The following is a 26581-nucleotide window of genomic DNA, read 5'->3' as shown; positions in this document are numbered from 1 at the left end:
GCTGATGAAATTTGCTATTTATCTTGATATGCTCCTACCATCGATTCAATTACAATAGCTTTATTGATGTGCACGTTGTTTTTATTTGAATGCAATGAAGATGTGTCATGATTGAAGCTTACAGATGATTATTTTGATCGAGAAGCTGATTTAAGTTTGAGTTTATCAGCAGTGCAGCGTGAGCTACTGACTATACGAATTGCCTGGTGTCAAACCTTCCACTGACGTGTGTCGCTGAGCACAATCTGAAGGTTTGGGCGGTGTAAGTTGCACGAGAAAAAAGAACGCAAATCACATGATGGGTTCCATGTTCTCCCCTGTCTTATTTGTCCACTCTATTTATTTGGATATGTTTTATCACCAACTGGCTCAAATCTAGATGAAACTGCACAAACGGTGACAGACATGTACTTTAACATGGATACCTCGCACCAAACTCGCTTTAGGTGTAGCTTTCCGAGACACCATGCACCAAACTCGCTTTTAGACCCATTCCATGTTTGTAAACACAAGTAGGGCAATGTCAACATTAAGGGTAAAATATAGCGACGTCCGCACGTAAGTTCCGCCGTAAGCGCTGAGGGCTGCGAAGTGCGCCAACAAACAAAACTAAGTTGTGAGACGCGACTCACATCCAACCGCGACGCAGCTCGTCGACATACCGTTTTTGTTTCTCGTTGCTTGACTGAGAACACCACATGCACCATTGAAAACGTAGCAGAAACTGCTGTAGGCAGAGCGTCTTCTGCCTACCAACACAGCGCCACCGCATCTTCGTGATGTAAGTCCAGTGGAATCCAAAACACGGAAATGACGTTGACGTCAGGGGCAGCACTGGTCGCACCCTCTCGCGTAGCTAACTCGATGTATTGAATGTGCAAAAGCCGAAAATCAGCCGCTCAGCATATTATAGCGCCTCAACCTCGTGGTTCTCTATCGCCGTATTGCGGTGGAGTCTTCAGTGTCAGCCTATGAAAACGCTTGACACGTTCGGCAGGCGCGAACCAGCCGGAACGTTGAATCGACGAGAGATCGCGATCGGAACCGCTGGGGGTCTCAGTGAGATTGCGGCAAGCTTCCCATGAAAGCTCAACGCTGCTTCAGACGGTTCGGAAAATTTTGTTCTCCCAATTAGATGGTGTATTATACATAATTACTCAGGCTAAATATGCGCTGATAGTGTCGCCGATGCACTGTTGTAGCTGTCATAGACGTCCGCAGAGAAAATCTAATGCGGGTGCAAAATGCGTCCTCTCCATTTTTTTTTACTATAACCTTTGCTGCCATTCTTTAATGTGCAGGGATATGGTCATCATATGCCTGCGCAGGGTTCCTTGGAGCAGAGGGGGGGGGGATGGTTCGTTGCAGCGCCCCCCTCTCTATTACGTCAATGTATGGGGCTTTGTTTGCGCCCCCCCCTTCTCTTAGGTGACTAGGAGGAAAGCAGCCTGTCCCCTCCACTCAGACAATGTCGCGGGTTCGAATTCCGGCCATGGCGGCTGCATTCTCAATGGAGGCAAAAATACTCGAAGCCCGTGTGCTTCGATTCAGGGACCCGTTGAAGAACCCCAGGTAGTCGAAATTTCCGGGGCTCTCCACTATATAAGGCGTATCTGATTATCACCGTGTGGTGGTTTCAGGACGTTAAATCCCAACAGCTACAATCAAAGAGCGTCAACTTGTAACCGACTTTACTTGACAAAAAAAAGAGTTCCTATTTATATACATGCAGGCATTTGAGCAGCTACAATTGCGCAGGATAGTGGTGGAAAATACCATGATTGTGACATCACCAAATCAAAACATAAAAAATGCGCTTCTGCTTTATGCAGGGTGACAGACCTGTCGCCAATGCTCATCTTTCGTTTCTCATTGATGGAATGCACCTCCGAAAGTTTACGTGCCACAGTATTCTTGCGTCCCCACATGTATGCGAATATTTGTAAGGTCCTAAAAATAGGATCAGTGGCCATTCACTAAGCGCTGCGAGTCCTGCATGGGTGGGTCAGACCTTACAAATATCCGCATTCATGTAGGAATGTAAGAATACTGTGGCACGTAAACGAGATTGGTGACCAGTGACACGCCTGTCCCCCTGAGTGAAGGAGAAGCGGAATCTTTTCATTTATGATATCATGATGTCTTAAGCTCGATATTGTTCGCTATTGGCCCTACACACAGGTCTGCATGTATATAAAAGAGAGCCTTTTTCAACAAAATTCACTTGCAAGTTGACGCTCTATACTGCTTCCGTTTTTCGTCTACATGGTATGCGTCATTAACCTTTTCTCAGCATGAACCAACTGGTCCAACAAAACGTTCTAGTAAATTTTGTAGTTTCATCATTCTGTATACGTGGGTATTTCTCACCGATTATTAATATTGAACGTTGCTTTTAGGAAATCTTTAAAATTTGGTTTTTAGCTAAGTGTGAGAGTTCATTTCGGCTTTCAGCACCTTGTGACATCGCCACTAGTATGACGTAGACAGACGCTCTGTAACGTTCCTCAAGAAGAGCGAATATAGTATACGTCGCAGGAGACTCTTGGGGCACACAATTTCATGGCTGCTACCCACTGAGTACTGTGGTTCCTCGTCACTCTTGCTTTGTTGTCCAGCTGCTGTCTAGGTGGATGCGGCTGCTTACGCCAGGGGGCGCTTTTCTTTCTCAAAGGACACGTTCTTAACAGGATAAACTCCTAGGCAATCACCCACATTGTTTTTTTTTCATACCACGTACGAGACCCAGATATAAAACTGTTTTTTTGAACGTCCACGAAGCTTGGAAACAAGCGGTCTCAGGTCTGCCCCCGTGGGGTCTTTGCTTCTTACAATTCTTGACGGATGTTTCAAAATCATGGTAATCAGTCACAGTTAGTGGAGCTAACACTAATTGATGTGGTACGTTATAGAATTTACGATTAAATTTCGGAATTACCAGACACAAGGCTATAAATTACATCGATGGTTTACAGGGACTGGAATAACACTGTTGAGTGAGCCACTTGGCAACTATTCATGTCAAGAAGACAGGTCATGCAAACACAGACACAAAAGCGATTACCAGACGCCATTTCTGACGTGATGACTCACAATTGACATCAGGCGACAAAGCGCGTTTTTTTTTTTTTTTTTGGTGTCCTGACCTCTCGCTTGTGTTTGAGTTTGCGCAGCCTGTCTTTTCACGGCTTGAAGTGCCAGTGAACAGGTTCTGACTTTTTTACATTTCCCAAACAAGCTCGTGCATCCTCCCCATGCCTGACCAACCTCCTTCCACGCGCAGTGACGTCAACTCCGCGATCGGGGTTGTGACGCAGCACGCAGCTCGTCCATTGGTCTAAACCAGGCCTCAACAAACGATAATGAAGTGAACGTCCCCGATCACCGAGTTGACGTCACTGCGCGTGGAAGGAGGTTGGTCAGGCGTAGTGAAAATGCGCGAGCTTGTTTGGGAGTTGTAAAAAAAGTTGAAGCCTGTTGGCTGGCTCTTCAACACGTAATTCTCGAGGCACTGTTGCAACGCAAAAGTGGCGGGCCTTGCGTCTCACGCTCGTCCTTGGCGCAGCAGGTGACGACGGTGATGGTGAATTGCACCATGTCCAGGAAGGCCTGCAGGTAGAGTGACGGCTTCTGGGCCTCCTCGGTGAGCGGCCGATTGGCCTCCAGGATGGCCCACTCCACGGCGCGAAGGCGATCGTCGTACCGGTGGGCCATGGCGACGCGCACGAGTTGTACAGAATTGTATACGCAGGGCCTCCTTGGGTCTCCTTGAAGCTGGAACGACCCATGCGGCGCATGCAGTTCTTCTTCTACTGCTTCTGAGATGCTCTCGTGCCATCTTGCTGCTGCTGATGATGACGTTTTTGGGTAAATGGCAGCTACCCACTCAGGGTGATCAGCCAAGGGTCGGGTGGATCTTATAAGTCTGAATTTTTTAAGGGCTACCAGAGGTTAGACTTTTGACTGTTATGATGACTCATTTATGTCGGATCCCATTTGTGGGATTCGTTATGAATAAGTCGTCAAGACCTACCCTTTGTGGTAGATCATTGTCATGCAGACTGCTTGGGTTCGATTCTTGCTTGGACCCTGACATTTATTCTTTGCATTGGTCGGGTCAACGCTGCCGATGTCAGGTTTTCCTTAACGCTCACGCGCTAAAATTGCCCGTGTGTGTTCGCATCGTTCTTGGGTAGGTACTAATGGCGTAATCGGTTAGATGTTTCCGAGCGCTCTGGAGCGCTTTGATAAGTGGCTGCGCCTTCGCTTGATAGAAATCGAGCGCTCAGACTATCTTCGGTTGGTTCTTTCAGAGCATCAGCCTCTGACTCAGAGCGCTCCCAACTGCTGCGACTTCGATGTGAGAGCATGGCGTGATCTGACCGGAAAGGCGGATCACGTGACACAAGCCAGCCAACCATGTGGCACGGCAGGTGAACGAGGTGAAGAGCGTGAGCGTGCACCACGGAAGGGTATCGCCGGGTGCGTAACAGTTCGTGCACGGGTGTTGTTAATGACGTTTTTGCGCGTGTGGTGCGAACTCACACCTACAAAGCCATAAGCGCACCATGTCAATAGACAGTTATAGTTTACGGTTAGCGTGTTAGCAGAGCTTAAGGAAATGGCGTTACCGTGCAGCAAACGTTCGTTGTGGACAGCGTCTTATAGTATAGCAGGATAGCGTTTACGAGGTTTATGTGCCCCACCTGGAATGGTGGCGCCACCTATGGGATGGTTAATAAGTTAATGACAGCGAAAAAAAACGAGAATGTATCCCTATGCCACCGTGCGAAGCATTGTTACAAGTTTATTTTACTACTAATAAAAGAAAATAAATATGAACCATGCACCAAACGCGAAAAAATTATGTTGCCGATTTGTTTATATCGATATTGTAGTTAGGCCTAGATGTGCTCGAAATGAAGTGCGTGCGTGCTCGTCATAGATAGGTCAGAGGATTGGATCCTTCGTGATGGGTCCTTCGCGACTACTTCGCTAGCTCTACAAATACCAAATTTGGTGTTAGGTGATTTCAATGGATGACGAAGGTATATGACTGGTGCAAGCATATTACTCATGACACGCGTGCCGTGTAAGAACAGGACAACATACCATGCCCATGAGGCACTCCCGGCCGTTTCACTAGCTCCACATATGCCAAATTTGATATCACTTGACGTGAATAGACGAAGAATGCAAATGACAGGTTCAAACATGCTAATCATGATACATAAGTCACGTAGCGCATAACTTACCTCCGCCTCGTAACGTCGTGCTGATCTAAAGTGACATACAACCGTCCTGACTCGTGCTTCGACTATCAACAGTTCCCGATGTACGTGGGATCTGCCAATCTTTTTTTCCTCGGGGTGCACGAGTTTCTGCGGCATTGGTCGTGCCCTTTCGTCAAGGTTGAACACGAAAGGATACAACTCATTTTTCGACCGACGTGGTGCTAATTAGCTCCCGTTGAGTAGTTATTCAAGATTTCATTTGTTACAAGTTGTGTTTCATTGTATCTATTGTATCGTTATACCATTGTATCATGATATCGCATTGAGTTCTTGTGTACATGTATGCCAACATTGTCCTGTATATTAGAGCAGTGATGTCTTCATTGCAACGTAGTGATGTTTGTCTTGGTACATAGACGTGTCGATGTGTATGCACCCTTACTACTGAAATGTTATGGACTCTTTGTTCTCTTTGCGTAGTGTAAATAAACATTTTCTGAACACTTTCGCGGTAATGCTGCATCGTGTTTGGGACAACATATTGATGCTCCGTAGTAGAGTCCATCGCACTTTAAGTGGTCTAACATTAGCTCTGAACACATATCGCGGTGCGTAGATGGCCACAAGCGTTGAGACTGAGACAACTTAAGAAGTATACTAGAATGTGTTTGGGGGCTAGTTGGTTCGTACTAAAAAATATTAAGGATGCAGTCCACATAGGCAGAAAAAAAGGCGGTAAGATAGGTTGTCAGCTTGCAACTAACTCTATTTGAAAAATATCTCTTTTATATGCGAGATGACATGTGCATACTGATAGGTAGGGATTGTACAGGGATGCATATATGTCTTCCTTTATTGACTGTTATTTCTTACGTTATCTTGAACGAAGCAAACGAGTCTTTAACCAATCCTCCTCTATTCGTCCCTGGTACTGTTGTATGACACAATTAAAAGTCAGAATTGGCAAATAGTGTTGAAGAGCAAGTAATAATTGAAGTAAACTTGAATCAGTGCCTCCAAACAGGAAATTTCGCGGAACTCGGTAAAGAAAGATAACGCACCGATAGTGATCGCGTTCGCACTGTCTGGCTGCGCGTACTATCCACGTCAAGTGAAACTTGGGCATCGGCAAGCGTTCGCGATGATATAGTACGAGCCGTTCCACTCATCACTATGAACAGGCATGCATATATGCGCAGAGTTGCCGAATGGCATGCTCGGGCCTGTCAATGATGATAAGTGGACGGTGGGCCTTATACCATCGCGAAGTCTTGCCCCTGTTTAGGCTTCATTTGTCCTGAATAGTACGCACAACACACTCTAGCATATACACGAGAACTGTTTTTCGATATACGATACTGTTTTTCGCGGTGACTATCAGAGCGCTGACCTCTTCGGTGATTCCCATAGTCGAGAAGAGCACGTGTGTTTGATAAGATAAGATAAGAGCACAAAATGAAATAAACAAAGACAGCAAAGAAAGCGTGGGATCTGTCTTATCTCTTTAGGCTCTCGAGTTATATCGGCGTCAGGCATATCCTACTCCAGTAACCGCGAGCGAGACGATGAAAAGATCATCCCACGTCTCTTCACTTGCATTCTGACGACCCATTCCCGGTGCATAAGCATATGCGGCTGCGCGCTCTTTCTGCATAAAGCATTACAGCGTCTTCGAAGCGCTTCCTTTTGTTTGTTTTAGCGAAGCGACGGGAAAGATCAGACTTGAGAAATGCGTTGCTCGGGCGGATTACGAGTGCCCTCGACGGCGGTGTAGCGTCGCTTGTATGACAGCTTCGCAAGCATTACAAGATCTTCCTGTCGTCGCTCGCCTCGATGATGGGTGGGACGACGCTTCTGTGTGTGTTGGCTGGAGTTGTGTGGGTCTCACGCCCGATGGATTGCGCGGCGAGACCAAACATCATCGTCATAGTGGCTGACGATTTGGTTTGTACATCCTTTTCTTGTTGATAGCCTACGACAGACCTTCCGCGGTACTTTGTAGACAAACGTGTCATTCTGCTGAACTGAAGGGCGCGGGTTTGTTTCCCAACAACGGTAGATGCGTTTAGATGGTGATCAAATGTAGTAAGAGTCATTTTTGTATCGCCTTGAAGTCCAATACAGAACACTCTGATCGACTCTTTCTGTCTGCCTGAGGTCGGCGTGCGTGTGTTTTCGTTGTATAATGTAGGCCCGATGACGTGCAGGCATCATGAAAGAATGCAACATTTGCCTGGGAATTCGCTTCGTTTCGCAAACATTTCCCTCTTACATAAAGATATAAATTATGGCCGTGGTGTATGGTGCCTAAAGTACAAATTTTATTAAACGCCTTTATTTAATGAGCCTCTTATTATGTCATTTACGGCACTTAGAAATGATGAGGTTACCTGTCTAGTTCACAAGATGCTGCACACAAACTGTTCTCTACTTAACACCATACTCAACTTTCTGCGGGAAAATGCAGGCAAGCGAATCTCCTGACGTTAACATATTCCTTTCGGCAACAATGTTTACGGCGAACGATTGCTCGAATTTTACGGAGCTGTTAACTGGAACTCGACAAAAACTACGCGAACTTCAACGTTATTTACAAACGCTGTTCTGAGTCTTTTCAATTGTAACACATTTACTTTCTTAGAATTGTATATCATTGAAGCTTTCATATCTGTAAAACGTCTCATTTAACGAAAAGTCACGTGCGTTGCTAACATCTACATACTTTCTTTGTTAGACCAGTGAGTAGCCATGTGGACTACTGGTGCAAGTACTTTGTACGCGTTCTCGGTAATTACGTCTTAATGAAACACATTTTATTTGTTTTGACTGAGGCGTGCAAAAAGAGCTATATATGGATTCTCGATATCAGCGGAACAAGAAAGCAGGCTGAGCACGGAAACTTGCCTGTGCATGCCTAGGTATGTGTATAACCACTATTTAGTCTTGCACATGTGGTGGCCCATAGTTAAAGTTCACTGTTCTGGCGTTTCTTTATGGCAAGGAACGCTTAGGAGCCTCGTATATCGATAACACTAAAAGCGCATGCGTCATACTCGCTTGATCGAGTGTCCATAAAGAAATTGAATGCCTGAACTGTCATCTCTCGTCTGGGCCCACACGTGTGTAAGATCCACAGCTGGCGCTACCATACTGTGCATGCGCAGGTAAATTGCTCCGTGTACTTCGTTTGTTTATTGTTGTATGCCCTATTTGTAAACAGTCTGCGTGTGTGTCGCATTGTTCGCTTCTTTTCTGTTCCATTTTCGCTCACCTCGCCACGCTTTATGATGAATCTTCGTCAAGAGCTCAAGTTCTGTCGTTCTAAGGCATTTATAGAGTAGCATAATTATACAAAAATTCTTGGTTCATTCCTGTAGTACAAGAGTCTACTCTCATAGAGCACATGTTACACGTCATTTCTTGAGTGAATATATCCTCATAAGTATACTCATACAAATCGTCTGATGTCTGTTCCACCTCCTGGTGTTCACGACTGACAACTGCAGGGTTGGGGTGACGTCAGCTTCCATGGATCTCAACAAATCCGCACGCCCAATATCGACGCACTGGCCGCGGACGGCATCGTGCTCGACAACCATTATGTGTCGCCGCTGTGCACACCATCCAGGGCGACGCTCCTCTCCGGCAGGCACCCAATTCACACGGGTGCGTATAGAGTTACCAACTCTTCAATGAAGAGAGTCGGGATGGTGACGGGGAATTGGTCGTGCACTAACATAGAAGTTGTGCAGAATCCGTTTGCTTGCGTAATCTTCAAGACATACTCATTGTTTCCTTCTTCCATCTGCAAGACATATAATTCTTTCTTCAAGGCATATCTATGACGTATCCATTGTATATCTCCGGAACCTTTGAAGTGGTGCTTCAGCTGGCTACGTGATGTTTGAAACACTTCCTCTTGCTGCAGAATGTACCCGTGAAAGTTGCCGCATTTCACGCAAAAGTTCAAATAAGGTGGCGAAAGCACCTCTCAACTACCGCGAGTCACTGAAACATTGTCCCCTGCGTGTTATTCGTGCGAAGTTCGTGTTCCATAGCTTGTAGCGCGCTTCCATTCGTTCACATAAAAAGTTTTAACTGGACGGTTCAGAAAGAATCCGGGACACACCCCGAAAAGCACTCCGCGGGATTCGGGATCCTGTATAAAAAGCCGGGACAGTCCCACGAAATAAAGAATCGTTAGAAGCCCTAAGTATGGTGCGTAGTCTCAAGGAGAAAACTTCTTTATTGGAGTGCTCACGGCAGTTGTTCACACATGCATGGTGCTGAACAACCACAGGTACGGATAACACAGTCATCCAGACTTATTCTAGCGTTCACTGTGACATAGCCTAAAGCTACAAAATGGGTGACCAGGAGTTGATTTATCGGTGCATTAAGTCAACACAGGCAATGCACAGAACGAAAACATATAGGACACACATTCAACGCCATGCGCTCAATGACGTGCGTTCTGTATTTTTTTTTTTGCTTTGCGAAGTGCTTGTGTAGACTAAGTGCGCGTTTAAAGATGAAATGTGACGTCGAAATTGTGGTTCAGTATGGCAGAGACGTTGAGGGTTCTGTGGAAAACACAGCTTACACAAAATGAAAATACCACTAGAACTTTAAGCTTGAATGTTGCCTTTAGATTCAACTATGCAATGCCACTGTCATTCTTTAATAGAAACTCAATGATGCCCCCTGTGCACGCGGTAAATGCTGTTGCGCATGCGCAATAATTTGTTGTCATTATTTACCGTCTACTTTTCTGTTTTCTTTTTATGTGCTCCTGTCATTTAGTGCAGGACAGCAAATCGTGCGCTTCGTAACTGATTGCTGGTTGCGCGTAACCAGAAAATTCTCCGTTCGGGGGGGGGGGGGGATGGGTTAGTTATATGGGCGTGTATATGTATAGGGAAGTATAACTGAAAAATTCGGGGGGTAGTGTCACTCCTCCAGCCCTCCCCGTGGCTACTCCTCTGGTTGTGTGGTACTTGAATCTAAGAGAGAGTCTTAGTTGAGCTAGTGAAAGAATAGCTGTGCACTGTATACGGGTTCACACATACTTTGGCCACATGTTTCAAGTGACTTTGTCTAGTTTGAAATTGGTACTTTTATTCTAAATATACGTTTATAAACGCAAAAATCGCACACGAGCAGGAAAGAAATGAAAATAAACGCTGTTATGGTTAAGCAGAGATGATATCCTGCTGGCTGCCCTGCATTTGAGAATGGAGAAGACGTAGGACTTAAAAGAAGAAAAGAAAAACCAGAAGAGCTCATTAATGTACTGCAAAATCATTAAGACCGTAGTAATCTGGTGCGCGAGTGGAAAGTTATTAGCTTGTGCTGGTCATAAAAACTTGGAATTCATTAGTAAATTTGAGCAATAAATCACAATAATTCCCCGCAAGGTTGCTTTGAGCCATAAGTACGATTGTGAGGCGAGTCACTGCAACAAGTATCGTTGCTATGGCAGCTCGTACATGTTAGTGCCAGAACTTCTATAGTAACTTTTCAGAAACAGCTGTCAGATAAATATTTGAAATGCCAGTGGTCGCCATGCCAAAGCCACGATAGAACATCGCACCTTGTCAAAGATATTATCTACCGCAAAAATGCAGTGCAGACCAACACATTATTAAAAAAAAGTTTTTTGAATCTCCTCAACAGTACATGATTAAAGTGAAACTTTTACAAAGAGTGGGTAAAGTCAGAATGATGAAGCATTCAGACCCCAATATTCCGGTGTTTCGAGGCAAGCGCTTAGTTATGACAAAAGAACATGAGAGCTGATATTTCTTGTTGAATATACTGTATCGGCATTCCATCGTTGGACTGTTAGAACACAATATACGGTTTCACTCTGTCTTGCTGTTCTTGCACTGCTTTCGTACAATATAAATGTTTGCAACGTCAACAAAATTGTGACCATTTGTATCCTCACATAGACATTCTCCTGATGACCTGCTTAGGAGTTCTTACTGCAAATAAAGTCTATGGTACTCAACGATGACTTTGTATATTAGGTTGTACACATGCGGCTTACTTGTGGTATACCAAGCTTACAAGAAAGCAGATGAGTTTACTTAAACTGCCCAAATATATTACCAGGTCGCGGGATCGAATCCCGACTGCGGCGGCTACATTTCCGATGGAGGCGGGAATGCTGTAGGCCCGTGTGCTCCGATTTGGGTGCACGTTAAAGAGCCCCAGGTGGTCGAAATTTCCGGAGCCCTGCACTACGGCGTCTTTCATAATAATATGGTTGTTTTGGGACGTCAAATCCCAAATATCAATCCATCAATCAAATATATTACCAGAAATTGTGACCATATGTGCGCATGATGTAATTTTATGAGATTTCACAGAACAAGAGAGCGATATGCAGGTCAATCGGACCATACTTCATAATTTTTAAGGAAGATATAAGCGATTGATGAAACACCAAAAAGCCATACCCACTATACTTGTATAAATAATGGCGTTCGAAAGAGAAAAACTTGCCAGGAGAAAGTTTTGAAGAACGAATACATTATATTCGAGCTTTTTGATGCAGATAGTGCTTTTACTCGATAAAGCCTAAATGCACGTCATTACTAATGATTATGTTAACAAAACGGTCAAGTCATGTATAAGTGGTTTGACTAAATCAGCAATTAAAGTAAGAGTGAATGACGTGCCTCATCTTGTTTTCAGGGCTGCAGCACAATGTAATCTATTCAGCGATGCCATACGCTTTCCCTCTCCATTTTAAGGTGATGCCCGAATATTTCAAGGCACTGGGATATGAATCGCACGCTGTGGGAAAGGTAAGCTATATGCTTTTTAGAGCTTCACTCTGTCGTTAAACGTGTTGGCAGAGACAGCGAACACTGATGTGGCTGATGGAGACTGCAGACACTGTATCTCACCATCTGGTGATGTTGAATAGAGTGAGTGTTCCAATAAGTATTGAGTTAGTATTGAGTTATGGTCTACTGAGTTGCTTTACAAAGCGCTGACAAAAGCTTCCTCATAAAAGTAGCTATGGCGTGCTATTTTTATTCCTTCATAGATGGACGATACACTAAGAGATACCTAACAAGAACAATAAACAAACGTAATGCTAAAGCCCGAGAGAGTGGAAATGATTCCGCCCATCTTGGGTTCAGAAATCTGTCACAAAACTTCCAATATATTGTCACGGGATCGTGACGCAGATAAAGGGAGCAGGCTGGGTGTTCAGCCTAAACTGCTTATTGAGTCGAAATTGTGGCCACGTGAAAGAAAACTCACATTACAGCAGGGCACTGGCACTCGTAGCGGCGAGCACAGGGTCGGCCGTCGATCAACTGACAAGTGGCGAAGCGCGTCGGTATTTGTACATGTGCCGTCAAATATTCCAGCTTTAACAAAGGTCTTCGCGCATGCTCTGGAATAATCTCGAGTTTTCACGTCTTGCGCGCAACCTGAACAGATTGATCTACGTTAACCGTGAGCCTTCTAGAACAATGAGGCGCAGCTTCGCGCTGAGCATTCCAAACAGGATTTGTGGGTGAAAACCAAATACGTGTGACAGACGGGAAAAAGTAAAGTACTTTGTAGTAAACCCCTTTGTTCGCCAAAAGAGACCAGTTGCAGATAGGAGTTGTGCCCACGACACACGGAGCCAGACACAGCAACTGCCGCTGCCAATTAACGCAGTGGTAGTGACTTCAGGCGGGCGTTTGATTTGAAAGTATATGCCTTCCCGGGCCGACAAGTATATGCGGGATCCGCTTTACCAAAAAAGGATCTTTGAAAGGAGTTACTTCTTTGTCGTGTGTCACTGCGCCCGTATACGCCTTTCTAGAAGACGTCCCCTTATCTAAAAGACTTTAGGGTGCCCTTGTCTTACGGGTATAAATGATAAACGCGCGTGGCAATATTATAGGCGTTCAAGTAAGTGATCCAGCACTACGTATACGGGCAAGGCTAAACCTCGAGTCACGGTGGCGTACGATATGCTGTACTGCACGTACTCTGACATTTGTCGATTCAGGAAATGTAACAGAATTCTCTCTCTGTGTGTCTGACCAAGTGGCATTTAGGTCACATGACCATGAACCACACACCGACACGTCGGGGCTTCGATTCCTTCTACGGCTACTACAGCGGTCACCATGGTTACACGGATCACTCAGCCTTCGAGGTATAACCAGGTATTTGTAAGAACAACCCTAGCCTATCTGTAATATAGTTTTTGTGAGATTGTATGTGAAGGTGAATACAGAGTGCACCCTATAACAGACACGTTCACTGCACGCTCTTTTTCATATACCGGTATCCTTACTGGGCTCCTCTTAGGAGTACATGGACGATCCCAAGGATCAATGGACAGGCTGGGGTTTGGACCTTTGGCACAATCTCGAAGCTGATAGATCCAAGTCGGGAAATTACACCACGCAACTGTTTACGGAGAAGGCGATTGAAATACTGAAAAATCGGGACCGTAGTAAGGTAAGAATCGTGCTGAATGAAAACTATGAGATGCAACTGTGACACATTCTTTGCGTCGCCTCCTGTGCATGACATATTGTGATACTTAACAGAATAACTGTCATAGTGCTGCGTATATTCACAATTGATTGACTCATTGAAAACGCCCGGCTTAATTTTTTTTTGAGATAGAAGAAGTTTTCAGTGGGAACGAGGAGCAAATATAATTCAGTAATGGACGGCCCTCGTTCTCTCTTTAATATTTCGGAAGTATTTTATTTCGTTTAAGTAAACAACATGATGCTGTTCCTACCTTGCACTTAACGGGATACAGCGGCTTCGTAACACGATCTGAACTGTTAAGCTACCTCGTATGAACTTAGCTTGCATTAGCGTGGTCAATTGAAAAAAAAAATATGATACAAAAGTCAAGAAATGTAGGCGCTCGTATATACCTCGTGTATATTTTATTCTCGTTCTTTGGCAAGGAACTACCACAGACCCCGCCGAAGGTTTTTTGAAACTTGAAGACATGTATGGATATTTGCCTTTCAACAATAAGGTTCGTCAATGAAGTTGTGTAGCTGAGTAAGCGCTGTCCTGTCTACATCATCTTGTCGAAGTATTATGGGGCTAAATATTTTTTCTTAATGATCTGATAAAACAGTACTTCGTGGGAAGATGGTGCTTGGCTAGAAAAAAAAGCTAGGATTTCCTTTGGCAACATTTTCCAAGCGACAGTTTCAAAACACTCAAGTCATATCACATGTGCATGTGCAGGTAGAACTGATTTATGCTTTATTTATTCTTCTGGGCTTGCAATTACTTGTCTTCCAGCCATTATTTTTGTACCTCGCTCACCTGGCCGTTCACGTGGGGAACTTCTATGCACTCTTCGAGGCACCGGACAGGTATATCGAGTTGAACAGACACATCGAGAACAGCAAGAGACGACATTTTGCTGGTTAGTGCGTGGAACCAAACTTTTTGTCACTTCCGGATGAATCAACCTTCTTTACCAGTGCCGCTGAAGTGAGAAATAAATAGTCCCTCCTCTGTGCAGCAATGTTGTCTGCGCTGGACGATTCCATTGGCCAGTTGGTGGAAGCCCTCAACGCCACGGACGCGATTCAGGACACCATAATTGCTCTGACGACGGACAACGGCGCGGCAACGGGGGGCATTGACAGCAGCGCCGGATCCAACTGGCCTCTTCGCGGCACGAAGGCGAACCACTGGGAAGGAGGAGTGCGGGGAATAGCTCTCCTCTGGAGCCCCATGATACGTCAGCCCAGGGTGTCTCGCCAGCTGATGCACGTATCTGATTGGCTGCCCACGCTCTACTCCGCAGCTGGTAAGGTAAAGACGGTTTCAAGATTACAAACGTTGTACGCCCCCCTCCCCCCCCCAAAAAAAAAAGCTACCGGTCACTTCATTGACCAGCTTCTAACGCCAAAACTGATAGCAGGTTTTCAATTTTTTTCCAAGAGTACGAAAATTCTCTTCGTAGTTTTTCAGATAAAAAGAACGTGTGCGAAGTTCAGGGAATCTATTTCAATTTTTTATGTAGCTCAAAAGAACATTTGTTTGAATATATTTTGCCAAATGAGAGAAGAAAAGTCTAGAAAACAAGCGGGCTGTTTTCTAAAGCCCTTCTGACCCAGATGTCTTCAAAGGCCTGTGTTTGCATACAGTGAAAGAATACGTCACTACCAGTATGCTTTTTTTGGGAGGTTTTCTTTTTCACGGCACGGCTTTTTGCTCTCCCATAGTAGAGTACCAAGTACTCTAAATTGTGAAACCCTTTTTCTAAAAGAAATCTAGGTGTCGACCTGTGCCCCTGCGGCAATCACTGTCGATGAATATACATATGTGGGCTATGTACAGTACAGAGAAGTCGGCAGTGATGTCACGCAAGGTCAACGACAAACGCAACGAAATACACAACAAAGATGGCGGTTACAGTGATACGCTTTGTGAATGTCCGCTGGATTTATTTGGCTGTGTCTAAGAAGCGAGACCCTCGACAGATGGTCGCCTTCTTTTGTTCATTCGTCAAGTGGGTATTCTCTAGGCACAGTTAATGCCTCAGGGTAGCCTGCGATGGTCAGCAGCCACTTTGTGAAGATGTCACGTGCCACATGCGAAGGTCACGAGGTAAAACGAACGTTTTAGATTCGCCGTCGTGGGTGCACGTATAGCTGGCCAACACTGCCAGCTAGTGTGCCTCGATGCTGCCCCTTTCCCACCACTCCGCGCTGTTTGGCGGCGTCCGATGCTGGTACGTCCGCCTTCGCTCACGCCTCACGCCATAGAGTTTCCCAGTATACACTAGAGGGAACTCTGGCGCTAGTGTCTATGGGAGCTGCAATGCACAGCGCTTCAGCGAGAATGGGAATTATGGGTAGTACACACATTTGTCTAAACTTCGTACTTATGGCCTGCTTTTGGCTCCGTGTTTGCTCGTGTGGCTTGAAGTTGTTTTCTCACGAAACAAAAATCAGCAAATGTTCAGCGATTGCGCTTCACCACCGTATTTTTTTTTCGAATTACCCTTCCAAATTGGGTCACGAAGTTCAAAAGGGTTGAATCTTTCTTTCAAAACAAAATCGAAACACAGCAATAAACGCAGCCGCAAGTACGATTCGCCACCCGCAAGTACGAAGACTAGGAAAATGTGTGTACTACCCATCATTCCCATGGTCGCGGAACGATCGCAGCGCCAGAGTGCCCTCTAGTTAATTTTGAGAAACTCTATGCCTCACGCACGTGTCGATACGAGCTGGAATACAGCGCAGATATCGCCACCCTGCGCCCAGTGGTAATGTCCCCGAAAAAAAAAAAACTAAAGTAGCGCCAACCGCATCCTTTTGCCTCTACCTCCTCTCCCAGCCACCACAGCAGCGCCTCTAGAGTGCCCACCAGGAAACTACGAACGCGAAAGCACGCGGGCGCCCCGAATGTGCAAGACGCTTGGGCAGCTCGGGCACTGCTGTGCCGTGTGTTCATTGAGTGGCCATGCCTCGGCTATGCGGAAAGGGTGGGCCGGTGGGGTCAGTTCATGGAGGGCGCGTTCGGGAAAGTGGAAAAACAATATGGCGTTTTCGATACCTTTCCAAAAGCTATGCATGCGAGGGGAGAAGAGTCTGAACATTGACACGAATGGTGCTACTTTAGTTTTTTTCAGGGACTCGCAAACGTCAGGGACTCGTTTCAGGGACGCGCCTCCGTGGCCGGGGAGGAGTAGCATGAAGTCATAACTGAACTTGTGAACAGCGAAACTTAAAAGTAGTTACAGTGTTAGTATGGAAGCGAAGAAACAAGGATAAAAACAAGGAAAGCGTAGAAACTTGCCCAAGTTTCCACGCTTCATAGCATAAAGTCACTACTCGCAGGGATTAGGTGTACATATATTTTGAAAGACTTGCACGGGCAGGTGCCTTCTGTCCTTGCTCTGTTGGTGGTGAACTGGTCACGCATTTTGACGTTTGCGAGTTTGCATCTCACCGACGATAACAGTACCTTTCTCCGTACAGTTTGATCCATTTCAATTTATTACATAAGTGCTGCGCTATACTCGAAGGGAGCAATTAGTTTATGAATTACTTTTTGTGTTATTCGGGCTATTATTCATTATTGTTTTAACACGTTTGCCGTTATCCTGTCGCTACCACTGACCTTATGCATGGGAGGATTGATATTAGGCCTGTATTCACAAATCAACCTGAGCCTTACATCGGGTTTTCCTTATCGATAATAAGCATTTATTGCCATTGATGAACAAAGTAGCTAAGTAGCTATGAACCAATCGTGTTATCTTTTACCCTCTTATCTTTCTCGTGCCCTTATAACTCATGTAGAGAGTACAGAAACTTGAACTAAAGGTGAGGTAAGGCGCAGGTTTGCTGGTGAGTGCGGGCCTTGGTCAGGCAGCGATCATCTGCTTTTAGTCCCGTCAACTTAGGCATTGTATGTCTAATTTGAATAAACGAAACTACGAGGGAGTACTACGCGATCTGTTTCATCTTGACCACTGTGAGGCCAATGAAGGCGTGAAGCATGCTGCGGATGCCAGTGTTTCTCACGGCCAGATATTTATTCTATACTGCTTTGCTGCCACCGGTCTGTTAGTGCATCTTCACTTTGCAGGAATATTTCAATGTAATGTGTTTCAAGTAGACAACTTCGGCGTAGAGACGCACGTTTGTGTCTCTGGTTCTGGGTAAAAAGTGTGAGCACCTCTTTGAATTTTGTCGAGGATTCTGACACCGGTGTTAAGGTAAATACTTCAGGTGGTAACGATCAGCCTTTTATTCATTTGACGCACAGTAGGGAGAACATGGTTCGAATCACCAGGGAGTACTGGGTATAACTACAGTTGAACGTGCCCTTCAGAATCTGTAAGCACTGGAATTTACCTTCGTGCAAACTTCTCCATGAGGGGCTGTTAGAAAAAAATTGCAACATATCCACGGAGTGAATGATGATGAGTGGGGAGAAGCGTCAGTCCGTCCGTCCGTCCATTCGTCCGTTTTTCCGTGCGATAGTCCATGCGTCCATCCATCCACACGTCTGTGAGTCCTCCGCCCGTTCGTCTGTCCATCCACCCGTGCTTTCATCCGTGCGTCCATCTGAGCGTCCGTGCAGCCGTCAGTGCCTTCGTTCCGTCCGTCAGTCTGTCTTTCTGTCCGTCCGTCCGTCTTTCCGTCCGTCCGTCCGTCCATATAGCGAATACTACAAGTACCGCCATCTTGCATCTTTTCATTGCATATTCATCGTGCAGGTACCGCAATCCAGCGGACACATTCCAAGGGCTAAATGAGAGGTAGCTACTAATCACTACTGCTACTACAACTACTACTACTACTACTACTTCTCCTCCTCCTCCTCCTCCTCCTCCTCCTCCTACTACTACTACTACTACTACTACTACTACTACTACTACTACTACTACTACTACTACGTACAAAGGTATGCGCGACCCACAGCTTAAGGAGCTTCGCCCCTAAAAAATTTGAACGAGGAAGAAGAAGATGAACTGCTTTGCCTTCGATTCACGCGCTTCAGGACGACAGCGGTTTATTCTAAATAAATTTCTTTGCACAACGGGTGGCTTGATTTCCCACACATGATGCCGGGTTTCAACACCAATTGTAGGAAATCGAGCTTCCCGCCGCGTAGAAAAAAAATCACAGCCCATACACGGAGGGGATGGTAATGAGTGGGGTGAAGCGTCCGCCCGCATGTCCGTCTGTCTGCCTGTCTGTCTGTCCGTCCATCCGTCTGTTCATCAGTCAACTATGTTGAACCATCTACAATAGGATGGATGGACGGATGTGGCTCTACCCTTTAGATCGGGCGGCGGCTAACGCCACCTAGCCGTAATACTTAGTTAACTAACCAATAGATTTATGTTTTTTCCCTTTAAATATTGAAGTTGAGGACTGGTACTTTGAAGTGAAGGATTTAATTTTCACTCGTGCATTGACTTTAGCCACCAATCAGATAACCTTCTTTTAGTTAATGCTACCCAATTAAAGTCTATTTTGCCCTCCCGGTCCCTAAACCCCAGTGCTTTGAAAAACTGCGCCATCATTCTGAACTATAGGGTGAAGCCCTTTACAGAACATTATCAAGTGTTCGGCAGTTTCCTCCTCCTCACCACATGTACTGCATACCGTGTCTACCCCTTCGTATTTGGCCCGATATGTCTTGGTTTGCAATACTCCCGTCCTGGTCCTAAACAGTAGAGAACTACCCCGAGTATTATTATAGATTCTTTCCTTGGCCATTTCCTGCTTAAAAGTTCGATAGATCTCTAGTGCGCACTGCTTAATCATGCCAATTCTCCACATGTCAGTCTCAGCTTCCTTCACCTTCTTCTTAACCGAAAATTCTTTTTGGTTTGGCCCCCTGCTGTTTTCCAAGTATTTACCAGTCAATTTTCTAGTTCGCTTCCTCCATTTTGTATCGACATTCTTCATGTAGAAGTAGCTGATTACCTTCCTGGCCCAACGCTTCTCCCCCTTTCTCTCAATCGCTTCTCAAATTTTATCTTGCTGCTAGCTTCCCTGCCCTCAAATGATATCCATGCCATATCACCTTGTACTCCCTGATTTGGTGTATTCCCGTGAGCTCCTAAGGCAAGCCTACCTATACCACGATGCTTATTTTCTAATCTTGCTTGAACTTCCGATATCATGCACAAGACCGCATTGCCGAACGTCATACCAGGAACCATGACCCCTTCCCATATGCCTCTCACCACATCATACCTATTGTAATTCCACAGTGCCCTATTTTTCATCACTGCTGCATTTCTGTTACCTTTAGTGTTCACGTATATTTCGTGTTCCCTTAGGTATTCGGTACAATTGCTTATCCATACGCCCAGATATTTGTATTTATCTCCATAGGCCCAGATATTTGTATTTATCTGTTATCTCTTGCGTGACTTATTGTATCCTTAGCTCACAACCTTCATTATGATTAAATATCATGACTGCTGATTTTTCTTTACTGAATCTGAAACCTAACCTATCTCCCTCATTACCGAAGATGTCCATCAATCTCTGCAAATCTTCCTTGTTGTCGGCCATTAGCACTATATCATCTGCGTAAATTATTTCAGGTAGTACCTGATCAATGAGTTTTCCTTGTTTGACGAAAGAGAGGTTGAAGCGAAGTCCACTTCCCTCTAATTTGGCCTCTAATCCTTGTAGGTACGTCATGAATAACAAGGGTGACAAAGGACACCCCTGCCTAAGCCCCCGTTTTACTTCTGCAGACTTGGATACCTGTTTTTCCCACTTTATAACTGCCTTGTTACCTTTATAGATATCCTTTAAAAGATTAGTGACTACATCTTCCACGCCTAGTGTGTCCAGTATTCCCCAAAATTCCTCTTGAACCACGCTAGCGTACGCTCTCTTGATATCGAAAAATGCTAGCTAGAGGTGCCTTAGTTCCTTTTCTGCTATTTCGATGCACTGCGTCAGTGAGAACAGATTGTCTTCCAACCTCCTGTGTTTCCGAAACCCTTTCTGCAGTTCTCCCAGCACCCCCTCATCCTCTAACTATGCTTGCAGTCTTTCCTTTATAATCTTCATCACCAACCTGTAGACCACTGATGTCACCGTTATAGGATGGTAGTTGCTTATGTTAGCTTTGTCCCCTTTTCCTTTATAGATCATGCCCATCCTGCTAAGCTTCCATCCATCGGGGACTTGACCATTGATTATTGTTCTGCTTACTGCCTCTCTCAAAGTCTGTTTATACTTCGGACCCAATGTCTTTATCAGCATAATTGGAATGCCATCTGGGCCTGTTGACGTACTACTTGGAACCCTCTTCTCAGCCCTTTCCCACTTTCGTTTTGAAAATGAAGCCATTGCGCCACTTGATCCATCCTTGTCTACTGTGGCGCATAAGACACTTATTTGTTGCAATTTTTCGGTCACCGTTGTTCTTATATATTCCATAGCTTCGTCCCCTTTTAGCCCAGCACCTTGAGCTGTAGTTATAAACCTCTGCTCTAGGCTTGTTTCATTTCTTAAGGAGTTTAGATGGTTCCGAAATTTCGCAGCTGCTTTTTTGTCCTTTTTATGTACTTCTGCCAGCCACTGAGCTCCCTTTCTTCTAATTTTTTTATTGATCAGAAGGGATGCATCCCTTCTACAGCTTAGAAAGGTTTCCCATTTTCTTTCAACATCATCTGTCGGCTCCCCCCGCTCCTTAGCATGTCTGTGTTCCCCAGAGGCTTCCTGACGTTTTGCTATGGCTCTTTTAACTTCCTCATACCACCAACTCTTGGGTTTGTGTGTTCTTTTCCGGGGTGACTTGTCACGTGCCTTAGCAAGCTCCAGCTTAAACAGTCTAATGCGATTGATGTATGTCCGCACTGTTTTGTTAACCTTAGTGATTACTTTCTCAATTTGTTTAGTAGCTATTTCTATTTGCCTTTCTGAATAAAAATTTTCCTGTAGTTGCTCATCTTGTCTCCTTCCCACTTTCGCTGCTCTTCCAAAACTTAGCTTGATACGTTTGTGATCACTACCCAGACTTCTGGAGCCACCTTCATATCTGAGCATTCCCCTGAGCTTATCCTACATCCTATGTGACAGCAGTGTGTAATCTATCGTCGAGTGCAGCCTTCCTAACTCCCATGTAATTTGCCCTTCACACTTCTCAGTACTGTTGCAAATATGAAAACCACTATAACGCCATCTACTGGTAATATTTCCAAGGACACGTATTTAAAAGGCCATCTAGAGATCAAGTTTCAAAACTAACTAGAAGTGGCTACATATACTACTACTACTACTACTACTACTACTGCTACTACTACTACTACTACTACTACTACTACTACTACTACTACTACTACTAAAGAGTAGGAAACGACCCACACCCTAGGGAGTTTCGTCCCTGAAATGCTTTTTCATATAACAATCCACATCCTGACTCCGTGGGTTGCTGCTGCAGCGCCTGAATCAAACGTAGAACAGTTTCTCGTCTTCTTGCTCGTTAATAGTATTCCAACACAGTATTAACTATATGCACAGTAGGGACCGGTAGCAAGTGGTGGGAATTATGTGATCTTCGTGATGTATACCCGTTTACGACGGACCGTGACGACAACATTACACGCCGTTAAGCCAAGACGATGAAGTGCTTCGCCCCTAAGGAGAATCAATAAAGCCGCGCACGCTTTCCTTGGCATGTTTGTCTGTTGAATTCACTTGGTTGTGCCTCACAAAGGAGCGTGCCCCTGTCCCCTTATTTCCCACATTTTTATATATTTTACGGCTGTATGAGTAGGAAAGCCTTGCTGTGGTTAGATTAAACTTGCTTTTCTTTATCATCCCCCCCTATGGACCACTTGTGACGTCAAGGCGGCAACGTGGAGGACCTGGGCGACATCGATGGCGTGGACATGTGGCGAAGCCTCGTAACGGGCCTCGGCTCTCCGAGGTCCGAGGTTCTGCACAACATCGACCCCATATGGAACATGTCCGCCCTACGCGTCGGCCGCTACAAGTACCTCAACGGGACTTACGGCGATGGCCGGTACGACGGCTGGTACGAACCACTGCAAGAAAGAGGCTCCGAGTTTGGACTCTACGGGGTGGACAACACGTCGGGAGACAAGTACGGCCTCCGCCACCTCTACCATGACGGGGACGCCACAACTATGACTGCTGCGGACTACTACAAGGCGCGGCAGCAGGAACCTCCCAGTTATCGTGATTCCTCGTCGAGTGCGGCAAGAAGGTACGCGGCGCTTGTCCTTGCGTGAGATAGGCTTACGTTCATTACGTGTTGTTGGAAAATTAACGTGACGAAAAAAATCAGTAAGAACAATGAGGTTGCATAGATATTTTTTAACGTAATGATATGGCCTAACATGACGTCGTTAGCACAGGACACAAGAGGGGGAGGGGCAGGGGAGAGTGCACATCTCCGGATCATATAAGGAGGACGTTAAGTATACTCCATACGTTTGCCCGTTAGGACCATCTGGGTAATTTTTTTTAATATGTAGTTGACCGAGGAACCCCATTTCTACTTTCTTGGTCAACCACAGACAACTATTAATCTTGTTCTTATTTAGGGACGGCATACTGCTCTACCATAGTTGAGTACCAAGTACTTAATATCGTTTAACATTTTTTTCTAAACGCCCCACATGTGAAGCCCACGCGGCTGCTTTGTGATTTCCCATGGTAGAGTACCTAGTACTCGAAATTGTTAACCACTAATTTCTAAACACACATTGTTACCTATATTGCCGGGAAGCTGACGGCCAAAGTCAGGCCGCTGTGAGCAGCACTATCCCACTTCCTTCTCGTTTGTGCATTTATCGTGCAATTTGTTTTTATTCGGACGAAAGAAGGGCAGACGTTCTACCACAAAACTTGACCTCCACATCCGCTTGATTTATCATGGTTGGCATGCAAAACTTGACCTCCCCATCCGCTTGATTGGTCATGGTTGGCATGCGTATGTTCATCAGTGTTCTTCAACGCTTTTATCGAACTTCTCTTGTAAATTCCAAGCTGTAACTTTGCCTGCTGTCCGTAATCTTGCAATAAACATTCATATCTAAATTTTCTCAGTATAACGTGTGCCGGTGTCTTCGGCAGTACTCTTCATCGCTCGGATGTGCAAATGCCGAGTGCTGAAGTGTACAAACTTGAAGTGACGCGAGCTCAGCAGGAAGTTTTATCTTTGGCCTTTCATATGTTGCTCACCTATAGTGAAACATGTGACAATGGTCTGTAAACGTGTCCTCCATTTCAGTGAAAGTACCGTGCCCTTCTACGGCCCAAAGTGTTGATGATGAGTGCCCAGAAAAATTAACAATAAGAGTGAACGCGACGCCCGTAAAATTTCAGTAGTATCGTGGAATAAACACGTGCGAATTTCACGCTTGGTATGTAGCTACACTTAAGCATGTGGCTACACTTCTGCAGCGTCGGCTACTGAAATCCGAGATGAGTGAGCAGCGTAAATTGTTAGCGAAGGATTGCACAAATGCGATCAAATCACATTAGCTTCTATAAAGTACCCACTTTGTTCTACCTAAACATTGTAGTCGGCAAAGTACAATCAATATTGCCAGCATGAAATAGAGGACAGGAGGTATATCACATGGAATGACGTATTCTGTCTGCATTTCTCTCTCTCTCTCTCTCTGTGTTACGATGTTAGAATCAGAAAAAAGTGAACAACAAAACGACGACTCCGTCACAAAGGTCATTATAATTATGTTCTGGCTGTAATGATTTGCAGCGTTTCGTTTGTGCATGATCCTATATTTTAGAGCATTGCTTCGAAGTGCTTTCTTGTCTAGTCATCTTTCTCAGTCTCAAACGGCTCTCTTTTTGTGTTTGAGCTTTCAGTCTACGCAATGGGAAGCGTACAATGCTTGCGAACATTTTTCTCCCATTAGCAACAACCTCCTGGATCGGACGTGTGCAGTGGCCCGGGCCATTCTGTCCATCGGCCGCGCCTTGCCGAAGCACACTCCCTCGGAAGTGGTGACGAAGTGTGGTCAGCCCAGGAAGAGTGAATGCAAGCCGCTCGAAAAGCCTTGCCTCTTTGACATCGAGCGAGACCCCTGCGAGATTGACAACATAGCCGATGATTACCCGCACGTGAGTAATTGGTTTAAACGCGATAGCGTGAAAAAGCTCGTTTCGAAGAATTTCGAAAGTTGTTGGCCTCGGTTTCGGGCTTTGATGGCAAGGACAAATGAACATTTCCCGTGAATGCGAAAGCGAGGTAGATGCAAATAAAATGTGAGCTTGGGGGTTTCCGTACTTTGGCTTTTGTCGCGGTGAGCTCTATAGGTCCCCACCGCAAGGAGGCTTGTGATTAGCAAGGCGATACAAACGTAGCCCGATTGCACTATCGCTACTCTATGTGGTCGCACCTTCCGAGAAATGCGGAAGCGCTGTTTGGTAGCACCATATCTTGAAGGCGTTGCTACGCTGTGGCGCAACTTTTTTTGAACGCAGGAAAAAGAAATTGTCGTAACACGAACAAGGAAGTTCAAAAGGAGGTTTTTCACTGTCGGTTTTTCTATTTCATGAGATTTGGTGGCCATACTTATCGTAGGCCGATCGCTTTCGCTTATAACATGCCGAACATTGCGTATGACGGACACACACAGCTTCTAACAGTTTTAAGGCTAAACATGATTTTATAAGTGGGTGTATTAGGTAGGCTTCGAAATTGACACACTACATATATAACATATATTTGTATAAAAAGGGATGTTTCGATTGTTTAGACACATACCAAAATGTACATTTAGCACATAGGAACACACAACTAAATATCTGTAGATTGAATATACTTGCAGAACTCAACATGAAATCTAGACGCACCTTAGAAGTTCATTGATGACAGCCTATTAGCTTGGTGTGCTGTGTTTGCATATTGTAAAATATATTGGTCTGTACTTCTAAACCGTTCAATTCATTATCGTTGTTAACCGTCAATCGACTCACAAATAATGAGCCTAGCTCGCGTGAAAACTAAAAAAAATTAGATTCTTGTGTTCGCACGAAAAGGTTTGCAGTTCGGCTAAGCGGTAGTAGAAAGTAGTCATCCATTGCTTTAAGAACGTGAATTCATCGTGTCCGTACGCCACAAAGTTTTCACTTGTTTCAAGACAACAAGAACACACCAAGTAAGAAAAACATTTCACAACGTCTTAAGTAACGAGGATGGTTATAGCGCGAGAACAGAACGATGATGCTGAGACAAGAAGCACACGCGTCATTGTTCTGTTCTCGCGCTTTAATTATCGTCATGTCATACCAACTAGCCCAACCTGCCATACTTCTAAGACTTAAGTAACTTTGATTACCCATCATGCACTATGACCTGTTTGTTCTTTTTTTGTCAGGTATTACAAAGCTTGGAAAACCGACTGCAACAGCACAAGAAAACTATGGTCCCACCGCTGAACAAGCCACCTACGAGGAGATCAGATCCGAGATATTTCGATTTCACCTGGGCACCTTATATGGACACTGTGTGATTAACTTTTCTGGTGTCCATGGACTGTTGCTTCGTGTGAATCATTTTGCTCAGTAAATCAAATTAGGCCTCGATGGGTTTGTCTGTCTCATGAAGGTTTGAAGTTCCGTGCGTCGTCATGAAGCACTGCTTCTATATATTTCATCCCTTTTTAGACATATTTTAGTTATCCTCAGATAAAGCAAGAGGGAACAAAGAAAGCGGCACATTGTCCATGGCCGGACGCACCCTATAAGCTTTGGCTGACCTCTGCGCCTTCGGCTATAACAATCTCTAAAATACTGGTAATAATGACATAGTGGTGTTCGTTTTCGAATATCCATCGTCGCTTC

General features: G+C 45.0%; 2 protein-coding genes across 3 annotated transcripts in view; one reads left to right on the top strand and one right to left on the bottom strand.

Moving 5' to 3' along the window:
• Positions 1-3714, bottom strand: part of LOC142768269 (uncharacterized) — a 43015-nt gene extending 39301 nt beyond the window's left edge. Inside the window, exon 1 of the mRNA XM_075870223.1 lies at positions 3549-3714. Coding sequence (XP_075726338.1) covers positions 3549-3714 — 166 coding nt within the window. The remainder of the gene's footprint in view (positions 1-3548) is intronic.
• A 3080-nt stretch (positions 3715-6794) lies between these two features.
• LOC119185941 (arylsulfatase B) lies at positions 6795-26323 on the top strand. 2 transcript variants are annotated; one of them, XM_075872023.1, is made up of 10 exons: positions 6797-7178; positions 8741-8900; positions 11937-12049; positions 13300-13410; positions 13566-13718; positions 14535-14661; positions 14761-15051; positions 22592-22970; positions 24652-24856; positions 26116-26323. In XM_075872023.1, the coding sequence occupies exons 1-10, from the start codon at positions 7068-7070 to the stop codon at positions 26248-26250; spliced, it is 1785 nt and encodes a 594-aa protein (XP_075728138.1). In that variant the 5' UTR covers positions 6797-7067; the 3' UTR covers positions 26251-26323. The 2 variants fall into 2 exon arrangements, with proteins under 2 accessions (XP_075728139.1, XP_075728138.1); XM_075872024.1 differs by lacking the exon at positions 13300-13410 and having other exon boundaries at positions 6795-7178.
• The last annotated feature ends 258 nt before the right edge of the window (positions 26324-26581 follow it).

This window comes from Rhipicephalus microplus, chromosome 8 (assembly GCF_043290135.1).
Source record: "Rhipicephalus microplus isolate Deutch F79 chromosome 8, USDA_Rmic, whole genome shotgun sequence".
Lineage (NCBI taxonomy): Eukaryota > Metazoa > Arthropoda > Arachnida > Ixodida > Ixodidae > Rhipicephalus > Rhipicephalus microplus.
The sequence above is the reverse complement of the archived record's forward strand: the minus strand, read 5'-3'. Positions and strand labels throughout refer to the sequence as shown.

Bases quoted from the DNA above. Each gene is read 5' to 3' on its own strand.
- LOC119185941 (XM_075872023.1), top strand. From the start codon at position 7,068: ATGATGGGTGGGACGACGCTTCTGTGTGTGTTGGCTGGAGTTGTGTGG. The intron at 12,050-13,299 runs GTAAGCTATATG...TGTCTGACCAAG, and splicing joins AATCGCACGCTGTGGGAAAG to TGGCATTTAGGTCACATGAC. The intron at 24,857-26,115 runs GTGAGTAATTGG...TTTTTTTGTCAG, and splicing joins TAGCCGATGATTACCCGCAC to GTATTACAAAGCTTGGAAAA.